This window comes from Martes martes (assembly GCF_963455335.1).
Source record: "Martes martes genome assembly, chromosome: 7".
Lineage (NCBI taxonomy): Eukaryota > Metazoa > Chordata > Mammalia > Carnivora > Mustelidae > Martes > Martes martes.
The window spans coordinates 142,972,711-142,992,909 of NC_137894.1; the positions used below are offsets into that span (position 1 = coordinate 142,972,711).

General features: G+C 45.4%; 1 protein-coding gene across 5 annotated transcripts in view; it reads right to left on the reverse strand.

Annotated features, from left to right (window-relative positions):
• Positions 1-20,199, reverse strand: part of PPP1R13B (protein phosphatase 1 regulatory subunit 13B) — an 89,526-nt gene that overhangs the window by 35,809 nt on the left and 33,518 nt on the right. For all 5 annotated transcript variants that reach the window (XM_080808375.1, XM_080808374.1, XM_080808373.1 and 2 more), the window contains exons 2-4: positions 18,796-18,943; positions 9,985-10,104; positions 4,929-5,005 (exon numbers count right to left, since the gene is read on the reverse strand). In XM_080808375.1, coding sequence (XP_080664501.1) covers positions 4,929-5,005; positions 9,985-10,104; positions 18,796-18,943 — 345 coding nt within the window. The remainder of the gene's footprint in view (positions 1-4,928; positions 5,006-9,984; positions 10,105-18,795; positions 18,944-20,199) is intronic.

A 20,199-nucleotide genomic window follows, 5' to 3' on the forward strand; every position in this document is an offset into this window, starting at 1 on the left:
CCCTGGAATCATGACCTGAGCCGAAGGCAGAGGCTTTAACCCACTGAGCCACCCAGGCATCCGAGGAATAGTCTTTTCACCAAATGCTGCAGGGATAACTAGATATTAACAGGCAAGAGAATAAATCTGGATCCCTGCTTCATACCAAAACCAAAAGTCAACTCACAATGGATCATAGCCCCAGTCGTTGAGAGCTACAACTATAAAGCTCTTAGAAGAAAGCAGAGGGGCCGGATTAACTGGCCTTGGCAGTTGACTGCGCAAGCAGGAATAAAGCAGGAACTGACTCACAGCTTAGTGCGGCTGGCTGAGAAAACAGGAAAAGCACTTCCAGGACACCCAAGGAAAGTGGTGCCGCGCAGAAGCGTTTGCATGGCAGACCTGACACCCTCTCCTTACAGACTGGTTTGAAGGGAAGCCCTGGGCTGTCCTCTGGGAACTCAGATTTTGGGAGGGTTCCCACCATTCCCAGAAGTGATGAGAGAAGCTCGCTGAACCTGAACTTGTGCACTTGGGGCTCCACTGAGCTGCACCGGCCGACAGTATGTCACACCTGTTGTCATAGCCGGTTGTGGCAGACTGAGCACGTCCTGTGTGACTCCACTGGGGAAGGCCTCTTGGAGGCCGGTGCCTGGGGTCCTCAGACTTCACCGCACACGCCTTTCCCCTTCGCTGAGCTCGCCCCATAGCCCCTCACGGCGGTCGAGCAGAGCTGTGAGTACAACCAGCTCCTGAGTCCTGTGAGTCCTCCTGGCAAATCACTGAAACTAGGGGCGCCTGGGGGGCTCAGGTGTTAAGCGTCTGCCTTCAGCTCGGGTCATGATCCCAGGGTCCTGGGATCGAGCCCCACATCGGGCTCTCTGCTCCGCAGGGAGCCTGATTCCTCCTCCTCTCTCTCTCTGCCTGCCTCTCTGCCTACTTGTGATCTCTGTCAAATAAATAAATAAAATCTTAAAAAAAGAAAACAAATAAATAAAACCGCTGAAACTAGGGGTGGTCCTGAGGACCCATGCCGCAACTATATACTAAGAGAAATCCATTTGCTTTTTGGTAGAATATGGTCAAACCAGATTCCTAGAATTCTACTGGACAAGTACGTTCTGAATGCTTAGGACAGTGTGTGCATGTGACCCGGAGGCCCCCAAACTTGGCAGGGCAACACGGGCATTTGGGAGTTTCCAGGCTCACCCCAGACTCACTGCATCCAAAAGTTCGGCCAGTGGCTGGGCATTTCTTTTTTATTTTTATTTATTTATTTGACAGACAGAGATCACAAGCAGGCAGAGAGGCAGGCAGAGAGAGAAGGAGGGGAAGCAGGCTCCCAGGACCCTGGGATCATGACCTGAGCCGAAGGCAGAGGCTTTAACCCACTGAGCCACACAGGCGCCCCAGCTGGGCATTTATTTCTTAGAAAACCTGACTTGTTGACCTGCAACTGTCGTAGAGCAGGACTTCCTGAACTTCTTGCCCCAGCAGCTGCTAATGGGCATGAATCACACCAGCTCAGCTTCCTGTCCTCTTCCAACCCATACACGCCCTCCTCCCTCGGCTGCAGCTTGGTCCAGTCCTTGCTGCTGGGGCCCACAAACCAGGTTCAGTGCCATTATTCTATATCTAGGGTATATAAAGAAACAGTGTTGGAGAAGGATTTTTTTTAAAGATTTTATTTATTTATTTGACAGAGATTACAAGTAGGCAGAGAGGCAGGCAGAGAGAGAGAAGGAAGGAGGCTCCCCACTGAGCAGAGAGCCCAATGTGGGGCTCGATCCCAGGACCCTGAGACCATGACCTGAGCAGAAGGCAGAGGCCCAACCCACTGAGCCACTCAGGCGCCCCTAGAAAGATGTTTTTAGTATCTTATGAACTTTAAACATGCACGTAAAAGTGCCTTGTAGATGTTAAGAACTTTACGAACATACTATATTACTGGGCTTAACAGGCAGATGTGTGCACCATAAAATACAGCAGTGTCTTTGATGTGATGCTTCCAGGGCAAAGTTACACTTCCTGACAGCTCTCTGCCCTCCTCTAATTAAAAACTCACATAAAGGCTACAGGCACACTTTTAACTTTGGTTTCAGATTTCAGCTTTGTTGATCTTGAGATATAAGTATTATCTCCATGTTAAGAAATAACTTCATCAGGGGTGCCTGGGTGGCTCAGTGGGTTAAGACCTTTGCCTTCGGCTCGGGTCATGATCCCAGGGTCCTGGGATCGAGCCCCACGTCGGGCTCTCTGCTCCACAGGGAGCCTGCTTCCTCCTCTCTCTCTCTCTCTGCCTGCCTCTCTGACTACTTGTGATCTTCTGTCTGTCAATTAAATAAATAAAATCTTAAAAAAAATAAAATAAATAACTTCATCAGGGAAAGATCACAGACACCTCACATTTAAACATCAGAACTCACTTTACAGGGGCGCCTGGGCGGCTCAGCTGAGGAAGCGTCTGCCTTCGGCTCGGTCATGATCTCAGGGTCCTGGAACTGAGCCCTGCATCGGGCTCCCTCGGTCTGCTTCTCCCTCTCTTTCTGCCCCTCCCCGTTCATGCTCTCTCTTGCATACTTTCTATCCAATAAATAAATAAAATCTTTTTTTTTTAAAAAGAACTCACCTTATGACTGGCATCCTTTCCTCCTGAGCCCCTTCCCTGTACCCCCCGCCCCCCAGCACATGGCACTGTCCTGTAACAATATACTTGTTTCACCTTCCCGAGGGCCCCTCAGGTCATGGGCAATCTTAGAACTCAAAAGAATCTTCAAAATTCAGTTGGACAAGTACGTTCTGAATGCTCAGGACAGTGTGTGCATGTGACCTGGAGGTCCCCAAACCTGGCAGGGCAACACGGGAGGGCAGATGGGGAGTTCTGCAGGCCTGCCCAGACTCACTGAATCAAAAGTCCTGCCAGTGGCGTGTGGGCCTTTTTTTTCTTGACTTTCTGAAGCAGATATGCCTGGCAGAACCCCACAGAGGCTCTAGATTTGGTGTGAACAAGCATGTCACAAGGCAGGCAGGTGAAGAGGACTTGTGGAATGGTCTTTAGAAATTCGAGGCTAAGGAATGAGAATTCATAATCTTTTTTTTTTTTAACATTTTATTTATTTATTTGTTAGAGAGAGAGAAAGAGAGAGAGAGTGCACAAGAAGCGGGAGCAGCAGACTCCCCGCTGAGCAGGGAGCCCGACGTGGGGCTCGATCCCAGGACCCTGAGACCATGACCCGAGCCAAAGGCAGACACTTCACTGACTGAGCCACCCGGGTGCCCCTCTTTTTTTAATTTTTATTTTTTTTAAGATCTTGTTTATTTATTTGAGAGAGAGAGAGAGATCTCAAGAGAGAGCATGGGGAAGAGAGGGAGCAGCAGGCTGCCCGCTGAGCAGGGAGCCCGATTTGAGGCTCTCTGAGCTGAAGGCAGACACTCAACTGACTGAGCCACCAAGCTGTCCCAGGAGAATTCACAATCTTGACATCACAAATAGTCCTGAGTGGCACAAGGACTATGACATTGGAGCCAAAGAGAAGAAAGTATAACTTAGTGCGCCACTTGCCTATGCGGTGAATAATATCTGCAAAGTCTAAAATTATAAACCCTACTGAATGGTTTTCAGAAGGCTTAATTAGTCAGGTAGTAGTACAGATATTATTAAACTTAACATAAAAGTACAACTGAAAGAACTGGAAGGTAGGAGGGAATGAGGAAGTGGATAAAGGGGACGGGTGCTAACACCCTCCTCTTAAAAGGAGAGAGGCCTGGAGATCCGGTTTAAAGTTGATAGTACAAAGAAACAGAGATATAAGGTAACATTTAAAGTCATAACAGTAGCCAATAAAAGAAATAAACTCACAGTTCAATAATACGAAGTTGGGAAGCAGAGAGGCAGAGTCAATTTGCTCAAGTTTAGCCAGCGAGGAGATGTGACTACGGGTCCTGCACGCTCCAGCCTCGGACTGTGCCAAGCACTGTGCCAGGAAGTAACCTGCCCAACGTCACACACCTGCTTAGCAGCAGAGCCAGAAAAAGAAACTAATTCTCGGGACGCCTCTGTGGCTCAGTTGGTTTAGCGACTGCCTTTGGTTCAGGTCATGATCCTGGAGTCCCTGGATCAAGTCCCGCATCGGGCTCCATGCTCGGCGGGGAGCCTGCTTCTCTTTCTGACCCTTCCCCTTCTCGTGCTCTCTCACCCTCTCTCCCCCTCAAATAAATGAAATCTTTAAAAGAAAAATAAGAAAAAAAGAAAAGAAACTAATTCTCTAGCCTAAAAATTATTTGGAAAAGTTATTCCTAAAATTTCCAGGAAAGACCATGTTGAAAATTTCTCTCATTCGCTCCTCGTTCATTCCTTCATTCCTGCTCTTTCTTTTCTCTCTCTCTCTCTCTCACACACACACGCCGCTTCTTAAAAGGAGCTCCTCTACTGAGACCCACTTCCTCCCTTCCCCTCCACATCAGGCCTGTTCTCCAGAGCTACACCAGCTGACAGAGCAAGTTCTCTCTGCTGGAGGCAACTATGAAGACTCCCACCCCCCAGCCATTTTGTCTTTCAAGACCCGACAGAAGGATGAAGAGATCCACACAAGACGCGTGGTGAGCCTGCCTGCTCATCTCTTAGTCTAGACTGAGACCACCGGCTTCTGGGGGCCGGGCCCCGAGCACAAGGTGAGCAGCTGCTGCGTGGGGACAGGCTGAGGCCACAGCCTGCGGAGGGTGCCGAGGCCGGGGCTAGGCCGGGGACCAGAGACCAGCCAGGGTGTGGGCCAGACTGCAGACTGCCAGAACCACTCTGTGGCCTGCAGAACTTCACAGAACCTTGTGAAATACTCAACAGAAATGCCAATCTACCCCCAAAATAAGACCTCAAAAATAAATTATAACCCAAACTCATTGGTACCATAAAAAGCAATTCCAAAATTTCACCTAGATTCACTAGTACTTACGCCATTTTCTGTGCGTTTCTCTGCAGGTACATTCATTACATTCCTCTGAGTTCTCTGCTCTTGGGGCTGACGGCCGCCTAGAGAAATGAAAGGGCCAGACTTACTAAGAGACAGGCTAGTAAGAGGACACCCTCCCATCTCTTCACTTATTTAATTATTTATGCAACACAAGTACAATATACCAGGTTGAACAACTCAACCCTTGATACAGTTGAAAAAATGCTTTATAGTTAATTTTTATAAAGTTGTTTAAATGAAATTTCTTCTTCTGTTTCAGAATCTTGAAACTGACTTATATCAAAAGATTTCTAAGACTTAAAAATGGCCAAGATGGCAAGTTTTATATCACATGTATTTTACCACAACGAATTTTTATTAAACATTTTAAAAAGACTTTTTTTTATTATAGCAGGGACTAAAACAGAACTTAAAATCCAGCAGTAAAAACATCGGTGCGCAGAACTGGTCTTCACTGGCAGGCTCACAACTGACATGGGGCATCAACCCAAATCAGGCAGTCTTAAGAATTCTCCCTTGCTCCATAAAAATTAAAATACTGCCCAAAAAAGGCTTCAGACTTAAACTGTAGAAGTTATATGCCCTGTCGTATTTTTTAAACAAAATGAAGTGTGCTGCACGCTGGTGCACCTGGTGACTCTGAAGTCACAGCAGCCGAAGCCTTTGATGTGCGCAGCGCCCGCCCCAGCCTGCTCATCTCTACAGCCATTACCTAATGTCATCTGAGAATTATCACACCTCATAGCCTGCCTTACTACCTGAAATCCCTGACTTCAAAGGCACAAGAACTTCATGTTAAAAAAACAAAATAAAACACAGGAAAACACTTTTTTCTTCTCTTTCCTATTACTCGGAAACATTTGAGGAAAAATGCTATAATGGAAGTATGGCCTGCTTCACCTTAAGGCATGCATTCTCAAAGCCAGTGATATTGTCCCCAAGGGGCAAAGACTGGTCCTTAGGGAATAGAAAATATCTTACTCTTTTTATGTACACAGCAAAGATGCACAGTGCATAAACAAATACATGGTACATCTGATGGGGAAAGATGACGGACAAGAACAGAATGTTGGAAAAAAGAGAGAGAAAATTCAAAAGGAGTTAAACAGACGTGAGGGGCATGGCGTGCGGCCAAGCATAGTCCTACAGCCACAACAGCCTCTTTACAGAGTCCAGTTTCCTAGTAGCAGGATTCATTCTCTCTCTCTCTCTCTCTCTCTCTCACACACACACACAGCCACAGGCTTCCCTTAGACTATGGCATCTGTCAGTTCACAAGGTAAATTAAACTCTTAGTTATTCTTGGTATTTTTAAGGAATAAGGTATTCAGGCTAATTTAATGTTCTAGAATGTCTGCCCCTTCCCAACAACAAGCTACCGAGCAGTTAGAGTACTACGAAACGTCCAACATCAGAGTTTTACCGAGTGCTGCTCCGTCTCCACGGTACGGACGGCCTTCCGGTTTGGAGGCAGCAGACAGCGAACAGTAAGGGGTGACATCTGGCGAGTGCTCCTGGGGCATTAGCCCCACTGAACCCTTCACCGGAACACCTCACCAGCTGCAGTCACGACCCCATGCAGCGCGCCGAGGAGGACACGGGGGTGGAGGGCTGGGAAGTCACTTGCCCATGACGCACACCAAGAAGGCAGCCTCGCCCCCACCTCCAGCACGCTGGCTCCCGGGTCCTGCTTTATGCTCTGGCCGTGGCCCTCACTGAGGTACTTTACACTCCAAGCTTGCTCCCCCAAGTGTAGGAGGTGACCGAAGTGAACGTCCTCTATGCTCTCCTCTAGCTTCCAAATACAGAATTCTCATCACTCTGGCGAGGGGGGCTCCTTCCCTTCTCGCGATGTGTCCTACAGTTCTACACAATAAACACTCCAATGTCATCCCCTTCAAATACTATCAGTCGGTGACAACTGCCTTCCACTTAGCTCTGTGGGAAGCACAGAGGAATCATGTTCTTGGATCCTCAACTCTGGCTGTGAACCGGAGAAGCTCAGCGAACAAAGGAGGGAACAAAGCACCCTTGAAAAAAAAAAAGGTTTACTTACTTGAGACGGTGGGGTGGTTGGGGCAGTGGGGAGAGGCAGAGGGAGAGAATCTTTTAAGCAGACTCTCCACGGAGAGTGGAGCCTTACTCGGGGCTCGATCCCATGGCCCATGGGATCATGACCTGAGTGGAAAACAAGAGCCGGACACCCAACTGACTGAGCCACCCAGGCGCCCCCCGAAGGACCCACCACCTTACTCCTTGGGCTCTGAGACACAGGTGCAGTATACATAAGCACAGGCAGAGGAAACCCGGCAGAGGGGAGAGCACTGTGGGGGTCTCTTGTGAGTCGGGGCCCACAGAATATGAAGGTGCGAGAAGGGACGGGACTGAAGGGAAAAAGAAGGGACGAGGAGGCTGAAGAGATGGTAGGGTCCTATTACAAATGCCATCTAAGCCAGGCTGAGGAGGGTCAAGCAGGGAGGCAGGGACTTTACTGGAAGGTTCGACAAATCAGTGCAAGCTGTGATGAATTTGGTTCTTCAGTCCTGACTGATGGTCCCTAAGAGTCTCCTTCCTGGGAACTCCCTCCACATCCTGCTCGACCCTTCAAGGTCCCCAGTCCACCTTTTGCAAACACGCGGCTCTGTGCTGACAGTGGTCCTCTCGGCACCGCGCAGCTCAGCATCCCCTCCGCGCAGGATCCGCGGGGCCTGCTGTGTCAGCACCGCAAGGCGGAGCCACACTGCGCGGGGAGGCCGCGGCCGAACCGGGAAGGTCAGCGCTGTCACCTTCCTCAGGACTCTGAACGGTTCTAAGTATCCCTAACACTTTCAAACATTATAAAGTGAGAATAAGACCTTCCTCCCAGCCCACCACCCAGGACATTAACAGTTATGCACACATATTGTATCAGTAAAAGTAAAATATAAAACTTTTAATTTAAGTATAGTTAAGTACGGGGCATCTGGCTGGCTCAGTCATTAAGCATCTGCCTTCAGCTTCGGTCATGATCCCAGGGTCCTGGGATTGAGCACTGCATGGGACTCCCTGCTCGGTGGGAAGCCTGCTTCTCCCTTTGCCTGCCACTCCCCCTGCTTGTGCTGTCTCTCTCTGTCAAATAAATACATAAATCTTAAAAAAAAAATAGCTAGGTACAGGAGGGGTAAAGTACTTGGGGAGCTCAGGCAGAGAGCTAAAATACATTCTTGGCGCTAGAATAGCACTCAGCGGTCAGCTCACCTAGCCCTCCTCCCCGGGGGGCTTTTGTCCTGCGAGGCTGGGCTCCTGTCTAAGGTAAAGGGAGATAAAGAGCTGGACCTGGAGCCCGGCCTCCTGACCCAGGAAGACCACCGGCGGATGGGCTAAGAGCCAGAAGTAGTGATACGCTGTCAAAAACAGCACCGGAACAATATTTACTACTATGGAAAGATGGTTTTAAAGTAGCTAGTAGCTCATCCTAGGGGCAAAATGTCCTTTATGATAAAATAGAAATAAAAGGGGATAATTTGCAATAAAGGAACCCTTTTACAAAAGGATGTCCCTGTTTATTTTTTTAAATACCAGAAGTAAGCCACAATCACAGTTAAATAACAAGTTAAAGGTCTTAAGCGCACAATGTATATACAGGCTTTTACAAAAAGATTCTCTTATTTTGTTTAAATTCTAATTCAGAAATAGGTAGCATATTCCCATGGTTTAAAATTCCAAAGGAACAAATAAGTATACAATTAACAATTTGCCCTCCCTCCCCTGCAACCTTCCCCCGAAGCTAGCAATGCAACCAGTTTCTTACAAGCGCTTCCAAAGACATTTAACCCATGTACGAGCCAAAATAGGCGCACAGACTTAGGCTTCTGTCTCCGTCACACAGAAGGCGGCACAATGGGCACGAGGTTTTGCACTGTGCTTATTCACTTAGCTGTTCAGATGGTGCGGGTCAGGGCACAGAGGCGCTTCCTTACTTCGGGCTGGGCGGCAGCCTACCACACGCACGCACCGCCTCCTCTTTAACCTGATGCCCACGGCGCCCACGGCGGGCATCAGGCCACCCCTCCTGGCAGTGCTCAGAGAGCGGCCGTGCTCTGCGAGCAACGTTACGTTGGCCTCATTTTGCACGTGTGCAGGCGTAGCTTTAGGGTAAGTTCTCAGAAGTGAGACTGCTAGGTGAAAGGTTTGGTTCTTTGGGGAGTTTAACAGAGGTTGCTAACTTGCCTCTCCGCAGCAGCTGCCAACTGGCACTACCGCAGCATCACGGACCTCCCCGCCAGCACCGCGTTAGTCAATGCGCTCGTGCTCGCCAGCACAACGGGTGAAACAGATTCGCTGTTTTCCCTACATTTCTTTCACTAGGAGTAAGGCTGAACATCCTTTCACATAACCTAGGGCCAAGTGTATTTGCTTTTCTGTGACCTTTTTAAAAAAAAACTGATTTTCCTTATCAATTTTTAGGAACTCATATATAAATGTAGTTAGCCCTTGCACTACGAGCTGTAAATGCTGTTTCCCAGGTTATACTTTGTCTTTTGACTTTGCTTAGGGTAGTTATTGCCACACAGGTTTTCTTTTGGGGGGGGGGTTTCTTCTTTTCTCAATAATTTGGTTTTCTAGTCTTCTACAGCTTAGTGTTATACTTAGAAAGGTCTTGTTCACTCCAAGAATTTTTTTTAAAAAATACTTCTCAGAATTTTTCTAATCCTTTCATGGTTTTAATTATTCTTAAAATCTCAATATTTGATCCATCCAATATTTGTTAAAAGCAATAAAACAATGTCTTTAATCAGCAGGCCTCCTCACGTGTCTGAGTCTATCGCCTGACCGGCCTGCGGCCCAGGGAACCAAGCGAGGCCGGGACGGCCACACAGTGTAGAGCAGCTGCGGCCCGCCGTAGCCAAGGTCACAGAACCGCGGGACGCCAACTCTCCCTCCCACCACTTGGGAGTGAAGGGAAAACAAGGATGTAATTTATTTTAACATTTATTCCTATTTTATTTAAATGAACTTCTATGGCGGGAATTAACAAACGGGGAAAGCGCTCATCTACCTTGCTCACTGCTCTCGGTGGGGGAATCCTCATGTCGGAGGAAGAACTTCACTTCCTCCCGGCGCGGCCCCCACTTCTGAAGATGTTCATACATCATGTGATCAAAGGGTATGGGACGCTCTAGAAAAAAAAACACATTTTACTTATTCCAGAAACAAAATGACTCCAACCACAAGTAAAAAATACAGATTTAAATAAGTGTATACACATGTATTAGAACTCAAAGATATTGTAAGCATTAAATTTTAACTTTAATGAAGTGAAAGCAGGAGTATGAGTTCCTGGGAAATAATTTAGGTAACACGTAAGCATAGGAAGTGTACATAAAAGCGATTTTGCAACATTAAATTGGGAACACAGAAAAACGGCCTCTATAATATTTATTTATCAGGAGGAACTGTGCCTCCCACTCTTCAAAGAAACACATTAACACAGTGGTTCAGCCTCGCCATTCATTAAAGGGTTGCGTGTGGCGGTCAGACCTACGCAGGATGGACTGGGCACCTGCTGGCAGCTCAGGTACCAGTGTCGTGAGTGTGGCCAGCACCCGCAGAGACCAAAAATTACCCAGTTGATAATAAAAATGAAATTCTACAGAATCAAATGCACTAATGTACTTCAAATAGTAAAACAAAGCTAAAAACCCCCTCGCTCACAGAGCAGTGACACCCGTCACTTGAGAAGGGCACGAACACAGCTGTTAAATGTATGAGGCACCACTTCATAGGTTTCACACTAGGCCGCTTAGAACCGCATCACGTACAAACAGAAGCCAAAAACCTGGGTTGTTTGCCTTTTTCTTAGGTATTTGAAGAACTATTTATATTTTGGATACTAATCCTGGGTTGGTTATATTGAAAATAGGCTTGTCGGGGCACCTGGGTGGCTCAGTGGATTAAAGCCTCTGCCTTCAGCTCAGGTCATGATCCCAGCGTCCTGGGATCAAGCCCCGCATTGCATGGGGCTCTCTGCTCAGCAGGGAGCCTGCTTCCTCCCTTCTCTCTCTGCCTGCCTCTCTGCCTACTTGTGATCTGTCAAATAAATAAATAAAATCTTAAAAAAAAAGAAAATAGGCTTGTCTTTTAATTTCGTTGGTGTCTTCTGTTAGACAGAAGTTTAAAAATTTTAAATGTAAGCAATTATCAATCTTTTCTGATTTTGAATTTTTTTGTACAATAAATCCTCTCTACTCCAAGGTCAAAAGTATAGTCCATATTTTTTTCCTACAAATTATAAAGTATTGCTTTTCATTGTCTTTATGGAACTGATCTGATTTTGTGTTTCATCCTTGAATCGTCAATTGTTACAGCATCATACGCTCACTCTGAGTCTGCTTCCCCTGGAGACTGGTGATCGCCACCTCTGGCCGGCTCAGGCTCCAGTGGCCCCAGTCTCTTCCGTTCTGTTCTGTTCTGTTCTGTGAGCTATCACTCCTTCTCGGTGCAATGCCGATCTTCACTGCTACTGCTTTATCACTGCGTCTGCTAGCTGAGGTCCCCTCACATGGCTTATCTTTAAAATAAAACTGTCTTGGCACTGCTCGGTCCTTTGCTCTCATATATCTTTTATTTTTATTTTTTTTTAAGATTTTATTTATTTATTTGACAGAGACAGAGATCACAAGTAGGCAGAGAGGCAGGCAGAGAGAGGGGGAGAAGCAGACTCCCCACTGAGTAGAGAGCCCGATGCGGGGCTCAATCCCAGGACCCTGAGATCATGACCTGAGCCGAAGGCAGAGGCTTAACCCACTGAGCCACCCAGGTGCCCCTAAAGGTCTAGAAATCTTAATCTATTCCTTTGTACCTTACAGATTTTTTTTGGTCTACATAATATATAAAAATAACTTTCATTTTAGAATGATTGCCATCCTCTAGAAAAGTAGCCAAGACCGTATAGAGCTCATCCATTCCCTTTAATGCTAATATCTCAACTATGGTATCTTTGTCAAAACTAAGAAACTGACTCTGGTACATTACTGTTAATTAAATTCCAGGCTTTATCTGCATTCCATCAGTTTCTCCCCTAATGTCCTCTTTCTGTTCCAGGAACAGAACCAGAAAATGACGCTGCATTTATTTGTCTGAAACCCTGGGTCTCTGCTGGTCAATGACAGCTCATTCCTTCCCCTCCGCCCTTTTTTTAATGGCCTTGACAGTTTTGAGTTCTGGTCAGGTAATTTATAGAAAGTCCCTAATTTTGACTTGTCTAATGTTTCTCTCATGGTTAGACTGAGGTGACGGGTTTTGGGGGGAACTCCACAGAGCTGAGGTACCTTCTCCTTTCACCACACCAGGGTGTGCGTGCCATCACCATGACAGATGACTGTGATGCTGGGCTCGACCACTGAGCTGTGGTGGTGTCTGCCAGGCACCCCCCACCCCAACAACTACCCGATTCTCAAGCAGGCAGTTGGCAAATGCTGAGTGCTATGATGTGTGGAGGGGAGGACTGCAGCTGAGGACATTAGCCTCTTTCTCCAGAAACATTCCCCCAACACTTCCTTACATGCCAACAACTGATTCATGAGACCTATTATATCCTCTAGCTCTGTAATAGGAAATGGGAGGGAATTTCTCATTCTCAAGAGTTTAATACCTCAGGAGCTATCCCCACCCCCACTGTTTGCTGTTACCAACATTAACAAATGTGGTTTGTGTAGATGAAAAGTAAATTGTATTGTGAAATTTTCATATTTTGGGGGTAATTTCTTTTTTCTTTTTAAGATTTTATTTACCTGACAGAGAGATACAGCAAGAGAGGGAACCCAAGCAGAGGGAGTAGGAGAAGGAGAAGCAGGCCTCCTGCCGAGCAGGGAGCCCGATGCGGGGCTCGATCCCAGGTCGATCATGGGATCGTGACCTGGGATCATGACCTGAGCCAAAGGCAGACGTACAAGAACTGAGCTACCCAGGTGCCCCTTTGGGGTAATTTCTTGCTTAATTATTAATTATACCTTTCTGTTTTATATTTTATTAATGTCTGTGTTTTACAAACATTCCTGGAAGCCCAAAGCAGCAATTTTTGAAGACAAGGACCCTGAGATCATAACCTGAGCTGAAGACAGAGGTTTAACCCACTGAACCACCCAGGCACCCAACAAGAGAAATTCTAAATGTAGGTCCACACTGAAGAGAAGTGAAAACATGTGCCCACATAAACACTTGCATGTGAATGTTCACAGCAGCATTCTCACAATCAGAAAGTGGAAACAACCCAAACGTCCATCACCTGCTGATGGATAAATGAAACATGGTCTATCATGCAATCGGTATTACTAAACCAAAGAAAGAAATTAAGTACTGAGACATGTTACAACATGGATGAACCTTGAAACTATTATGCTATGGAAAAGCTAGCCCCAAAAGCCACATATTACATGATTCCAAATAGGAGGTACCAAGAATAGTCAAACACCGAGGGCCAGATAGCCATACAGTGGTTGCCAGTGCCCAGGGGAGGAAGGAATGGAAAGGAACAGAGTTTGGCGATGGCTACACAACTTTCAAATAGTGATTCTTATGATGTGTGAATTTTATCTCAAGTTGAAGGGGAAAAAGGAAATACTGAAATATTCCCACTGCTGCTTGTGCTTGGACATGAGGAAGGATATCAGAAAGACGAGGGGCTCCCAGGCAGTGACTCGGGAGCGTGGCGGGACAGTGAGCAGCACGGTTCACTGTCAACATGAGCGTACGGCTGCACAAGAAACCTTTCTCTAAATGTGCTCTGAGAAGTGGACTTTCTCTAAATCTACCCCGAGAAGTGGACTTTGAGACAGAGAGAGAACTTTACGGGCTGTAGCCTAATCAAACTTCACTGTGTGATGTACTGCTCTGCCCCAGACAAGTTCAACATTTCTATAAAGGATCCTGCCATCCCCGGCAATGTAACACGTACCGTGCTGCTAACTCACACCGTCCTGCACGTGCAGGCAAGCGATGTCTTGTTCCTCAAACGTCAGGGCAAAGACAGAAATGGTCTCATCTCAGTTGAAGATGCTATCTGTGTTTGCTTAGCTCAAGTTCTGCACACAATTATTTGCACAAAAACCCCAAGCACAAAGTAAACTTTAAAGAAGTAAATTAGTTTTAAAAGTAACACTTTTAGGGGCGCCTGGGTGGCTCAGTGGGTAAAGCCTCTGCCTTCAGCTCAGGTCATGATCTCGGGGTCCTGGGATCGAGCCTCGCATCGGGCTCTCTGCTCGGTGGGGAGCCTGCTTCCCCCGCTCTCTTTCTGCCTGACTCTCTGCCTACTTGTGATCTCTGTCAAATAAATAAAATCTTTATTAAAAAAAAGTAACACTTTTAATGTATACAGGCCTATAAAAAAAGATTTTTTTAAAGATTTTCTTTCTTTCTTTTAGAGAGAGAGCACATGAGAAGGGGGAGGAGCAGAGGGAGAGGCAGAGAAAGAGAATTTCCAGCAGACTCCTCACTGAGCACAGAGCCTGACATGGGGCTTGATCCCAGGACCCTGAGATCATGACCCGAGCTGAAACCAAGACTCTGACACTCAGCTCACTGAGCCACCCAGACACCCCTGAGGATCACTTTATAACAATTAAATCCAATTTTGTCCTAAGTCAGTTATTTAACAAATTTGTTGGTTCCATTTATGAATTAAAAATTTCAAAGAAAAGATTATTTTCAAGAAAAGTAAGCTAAGCTTCACTGCCCTTGTTTTAAATAATAAAGGCTCCCTACAACATCATGCTCAAGTGAAAGGGGAAGCAAAACTGCCCTATGCATTCTACATAACAGTTTCTCACATAATGGGAATCTATGATAAGACTTTCAGGCATTCTTGGATAAGGCAAAAATAAAATCGAGTAGGAAACTTAACAAAAGGAAAAGCTGAAGGTTCTACCTCCACACCTACTTCACAATAGAGCTGGCCCTGTGTGGGGAGAGAAGCACAAGTATGGCAGGCTAATATGATAAGCTAGCCAACCTGACAGATTGTGATGGGCTGACCTGTGTCCCCCCACTAATTCATATGCAGAACTCTATTTTTTTTTAATTTTTTAGATTTTATTTATTTATTTGACAGAGAGATCACAAGTAGGCAGAGGGACAGGCGGGGGTGGGGGGAAGCAGGCTCCCCGCTGAGCAGAGAGCCCGATGGGGGGCTCGATCCCAGGATCCTGAGATCATGACCTGAGCCGAAGGCAGAGGCTTAACCCACTGAGTCACCCAAGCGCCCCATATGCAGAAGTTTTAACCCCAGAACTTCAGAATGCAATCCTCTGGAGACTGGATCTTTAAGGACGTAATAAGTAAAAATGAGGTCACCAGGGTGGGCTTGATTCCAATGTGTCCTCATATGAAGAAGAGACTAGAAGAGATTGAGATGCAGACATGCACAGAGGGAAGACACAGAGAGAAGATGGCATCTGTAAGCCAAAGAGAGAGGCCTCAGGAAAAACGTAGCCTGTCAACACTCTGACCTCAGACGGGAGAGTGAACGCCTGGTGTTTAAGTCCCCGAGGCTGTAGTACCGCGCTACCGCAGCGCTAGCGAACAACTCTACAGATCCGCAGACAGTCCCTTCTCCAATGCACGGACAATGCCAGTGGAGCATATACTTCTGGCACACTGATCACACTCATACACCACGAGCTGTAGATGTGAGAATTTTCATGCAAGGATTCTCTGAAACCTGAAAATTTCTGTAAGGGTTTCTCTAGGGTAAAAAGATAGAGAATGGCTATTCTAAGTGCTTTCCCTCTTCCTCTGACTCTTACCCACCAGAAAGTACCTCTTTGAGACCCAGCTTTGCCGTCTGTTTTACTCAGTGATTTATGAATTTACTGAGGGAAATATGAAGCCAAGGACAAGTTCCTGCCTCCAGGAACTGTAGTCCAATGAAAGATACGAAAACTACCGTGTTCTGTTCTGATAAATACTATGACAGCATTGCAGCACAGGGGAGGTACACTTAACACCCGCTGAGACTCAAGGAAGGATGAGAGGCAAAGAATGAACAGAAGTTAGCAAGCAAAGGGAGGCAGGTGCTAGGGATTGTTCTAGACAATGACAAGAGCTTACACAAAAGCCAAGGCAAATACAGTAGGCCAGCATGCCGTGACCCTCTGCTGTGAGGTGCTAGTCCTCATTCCTGATGACGTAAAACAACACGGTTATGATTTCAGGTGGGCCTGGGGACAAGGAGAGCACCAACCAAAAGACTCCTCTGAGAGCGACCAGCATTCTCGATGGCCGGGGACCTTCTGGGGCAATGACACTCTGAAGGAGATTATTCCCTCCCAGAGAAGGCAAAAGAAGGGGAGAGGGAGGTGAAGACTTAGAAGTGGTAACAAGTAACAACGAACAAGAGTGCTAAGAGGCTGGGGAAGAAGCAACAGTGGGACAATGATTAGGCTCTCATAGCGGTCCCCCAACAAACTGTCATTACTTAACTGTTCCCACTCCCCATGGCCAGCTTCCTGTCACTGTTATCAGTGTTATCACTGATAACTGAGGACCTACCCTCCTACCTCTGGTTTAGTAATACTCCAACATTTATCAAAGTCAAATTCCTCTCACTGTGCCCTTAAATCTTTGCTCTGGGGGTACCTGGGTGACTCAGTCATTAAGTGTCTGCCTTCAGCTCAGGTCACGATCCCAGGGTTCTGAGATCAAGCCCCGCATTGTGTTCCCTGGTTGGTGGGAAGCCTGCTGCTCCCCCTCCAACTCCCCCTACTTGTGTTCCCTCTCTCACTGTGTGTCTCTCTCTCTGTCGAATAAATAAATAAATAAATAAATAAAATTAACAAAAAAAAATCTTTGCTCTGAATTCTAAGGATAACATTAAAAGCACAAGACTTTGGAAGAAAATATTTAAAAATCATATACCCAATAAGGGATTTGTGTCTAGAATATATAAAGAACTCTTACTGGGGATGTACTGTACAGCATGGTGACTTTAGTTAATAATGTGATGCATATTTGAAAGTTGCTAAAAGAATAGATCTTGAAAGTTCTCATCACAAGAAAAAATTTTTTTGTAACTGTGTTGTGATGGGTGTTAACTAGACTTACTGAAGTGATCATTTCACAATATATACAAATATCATTAGGTATGTGAAACGAATATGTTATATATGAATTATACCTCAATTAAAACCCAAAACTCTTATAACTCAGTAATAAAAAGGCAACTCAATTGGGGCGCCTGGGTGGTTCAGTTGGGTAAGTGTCTGCCTTTAGCTCAGGTCACGATTCCAGGGTCCTGGGATCGAGCCCCATATCAGGCTGCTTGCTCAGTGGGGAGCCTGCTTCTCCCCTAACTGCCACTCTCCCCGCTTGTGTTTGCCCTCTCCCTCTCTGTGTCAAGTAAATAAATAAAATCTTAAAAAAAAAAAAGACAACAATTAAAAAATGGGCAAATGTTCTAAATAAACATTTCTCTAAAGAAGATATGCAAATGGCCAATGAGCACGTGAAAAGATACTACATAGCACTAGTCACTCCGGAAATGCAAATCAGAACCACAATGAGATACTGCTCACAACTCTGAGTGCACTGACATGACTGAATTGCACACTTTCCGTGGGTGAGTAGTATGGTATGTGGCTTTTATCTTAATAAAGCTACTTAAAAGAAGTGTAAGCCTTCAGTGATTGTTCCTAGTCCCCTTTAAACTCTAACATTTGGATGCTCTCATGATCACCCCAGACTCAGCGTGTTCCAGGTGATCACTCTTGTCCTTTCCAACTCAGACCGGTCCATGCCCACCACCTGTTTTCCTACCACAGAAATCCGCCGGTACTGAAGGTCTTTGTGCAAGCTAGCTCTAGGCTCTTCCCTGCAGCCTACCTTCTCTCGCTACCAGTCCCTCAGCTACCTAAGAAGCACACCATGTCTGCGTTCTTCCCTCGTCCTTCCTTCCCGTCGCCTCCCTTGCTGAGTAGGGCCTATCTACATTCAACCTCTCCTTTAGAATCCAAGTTATTCTGCAGAATTTTTTGTATTCAGTAATCATATTATTTATGCTGATCTTCTCTGCCCAGCTTCGAGTAAGAGCCAGTAGAGTCAGCCCTCGAACAACACAGAGGTTAGGAACGCTGACGCTGTGTGCAGTCAAAAATTCACATGTAACTTTTGACTCCCCGAGAACTTAACTGCTAACAGCCTACTGGTGGACAGTAGCCTTACTGACATCATAAACAGCTGATTCACACGTATTTTTTATGTTACAGGTATTCCATACTGTGTTCTTACAGCAATAGCTAACTTCTTCATTTTTTTGGTATTTGCTATGTGGTTCATCTGCGAGTTTTTTCAAATTGTTGCAAATGCCCCCAAATTTTCCAATATATTTACTGAAAAAAAAAATCCACATACAAGTGGACCCCAGCAGTTCAAATCCGTGTTATTCAAGGGTCAACTGTATTTGCTCTTCACAATTTAATAAATATTTACCAAGGGCCTACTGTTTAACGGGTTTTATACGGAGGGAAAGAAAACAGTGTTTCTGCCTTGAAGTGCCGGGGGAAAGCTGATGAGCAACTCGGTACATATCAAGCACAACTGTACAATCTGAGGACAGAGAACTTGCGTGGTTCGCAGTGAGTCAAGAAAGGTCTCGCGGGAGGGCCCTGTCTATTTTCCTGCTTATCTCAGACCGCACCAGTGAGGGTCCGATTATGCATCTTTTACGAAACGCATCTAAAATCTTATCCCCATGTAATGTGATTTTAATTAGTCAGTTCCTCATTACCACAGATAACTAAGAACCAGAAGCAAAATTTTGCATTGGATAAATACTACGTTTTATGTACGTGTCATCCCCACAGAGCTTAATACGTACCATTTCCCCTCCACACTTCAGCTAAATGGCAACCGCCTTCTCCAGGTTCCTTGCAAAATTCTACAACATCTCGACATGTTGTTTCTGGTGTTATAGGAACTTCTGTTAGAATCTGTTCGTTGTTGCTCAAGAACACGGTTAATATCATCTGTAAGAGAAAAGATTAAAGATACAACTTTGAGTCATTACCATAAGTCTGTAAATTTAAAGCAATCCCCTCTACCTCCCTCTCCCCCCATGCACACCAAAATGCCTACAGGATCAGTTTTGGGAAACAGGCTAATTCTAAAAATCATGGCTGGTTCAGCTGAAACAGCAGCGACTCTTGATCTTGGGGCTGTGAGTTCAAACCCCACACTGGGTGTAGAGACCACTTACACAAATAAGAAATAAAGTTAAAATTAAAAAAATCATGTAGAAAAATTAAAATGTAAAACAAGTCAGGAATATTCCAAAAGAAAATAACATTAGAAGGAAACTAGCATTACCAGATACAATAAAGCCTCAAAACGGTATCGCAGTAGTAAATAAATATATCAATGGAACAAATATGAAGTCCAGAAACAGGAAATGGTAAATGACGAAGGAGATACCTCAGAATTGAGGAAGGAAAAGACTGCAATGAGTGACGTTGAACAATTAATATTCCCATCTGGGAAAAAAACTGGATTCATATTGCATATCATTTACCAGGAGAGACTCCTACAAGATCAAATATTTAAATCTAAATCATAAATTTATAAGAGTTCTAGAATAAAATCAGGTAAATTCCTTTTTATAACCTTGGAGTACTGAAGCTTGTTCTAGCTACAGCTCAAAAACAAGGCACTATAAAAAAAAGATTGATATATTCAAGCAAAAAAGACAAACTGAGGGAAAAACTTCTGCAGTGCATGTTACAAATAACAGGCTAACCTCCTTAACATATAAAAGGCCCCTCAAGGGGGCCCTGGGTGGCTCAGTTGGTTGTGCTTGGCTTGGGTCATGATCTCAGTGTCCTGGGATCCAGCACAGCCCTGAGCCCTGCACAGCGGAAAGCCTGAATCTCCCTCTCCCTCTGTCTCTGCCTATTTGTGCTCTGTCAAATAAATAAATAAAATCTTTAAAAATAAATAAAGGCTCCTAAAAATTGATAACAAAAAGACCAAATATCCAATTTATTTTTAAAAATTGGCTGAGGAAGAGACGCCTGGCTGATTCCATCAGTGGAGCCTGTAACTCTAGATCCTGGGGTCATGAGTTCAAGCCCCATGTTGGGAATAGAGTCTAATTAAAAAAAAAAAAAGTTTAAAAAACTGTCTGGGAAACTACAACAATATATCAGAATAAAATGCAAATGGTCCTTAAACATGAAAATATAGTATCATGTATTAAAAGAAACTGTCCGGGACGCATGGGTGGCTC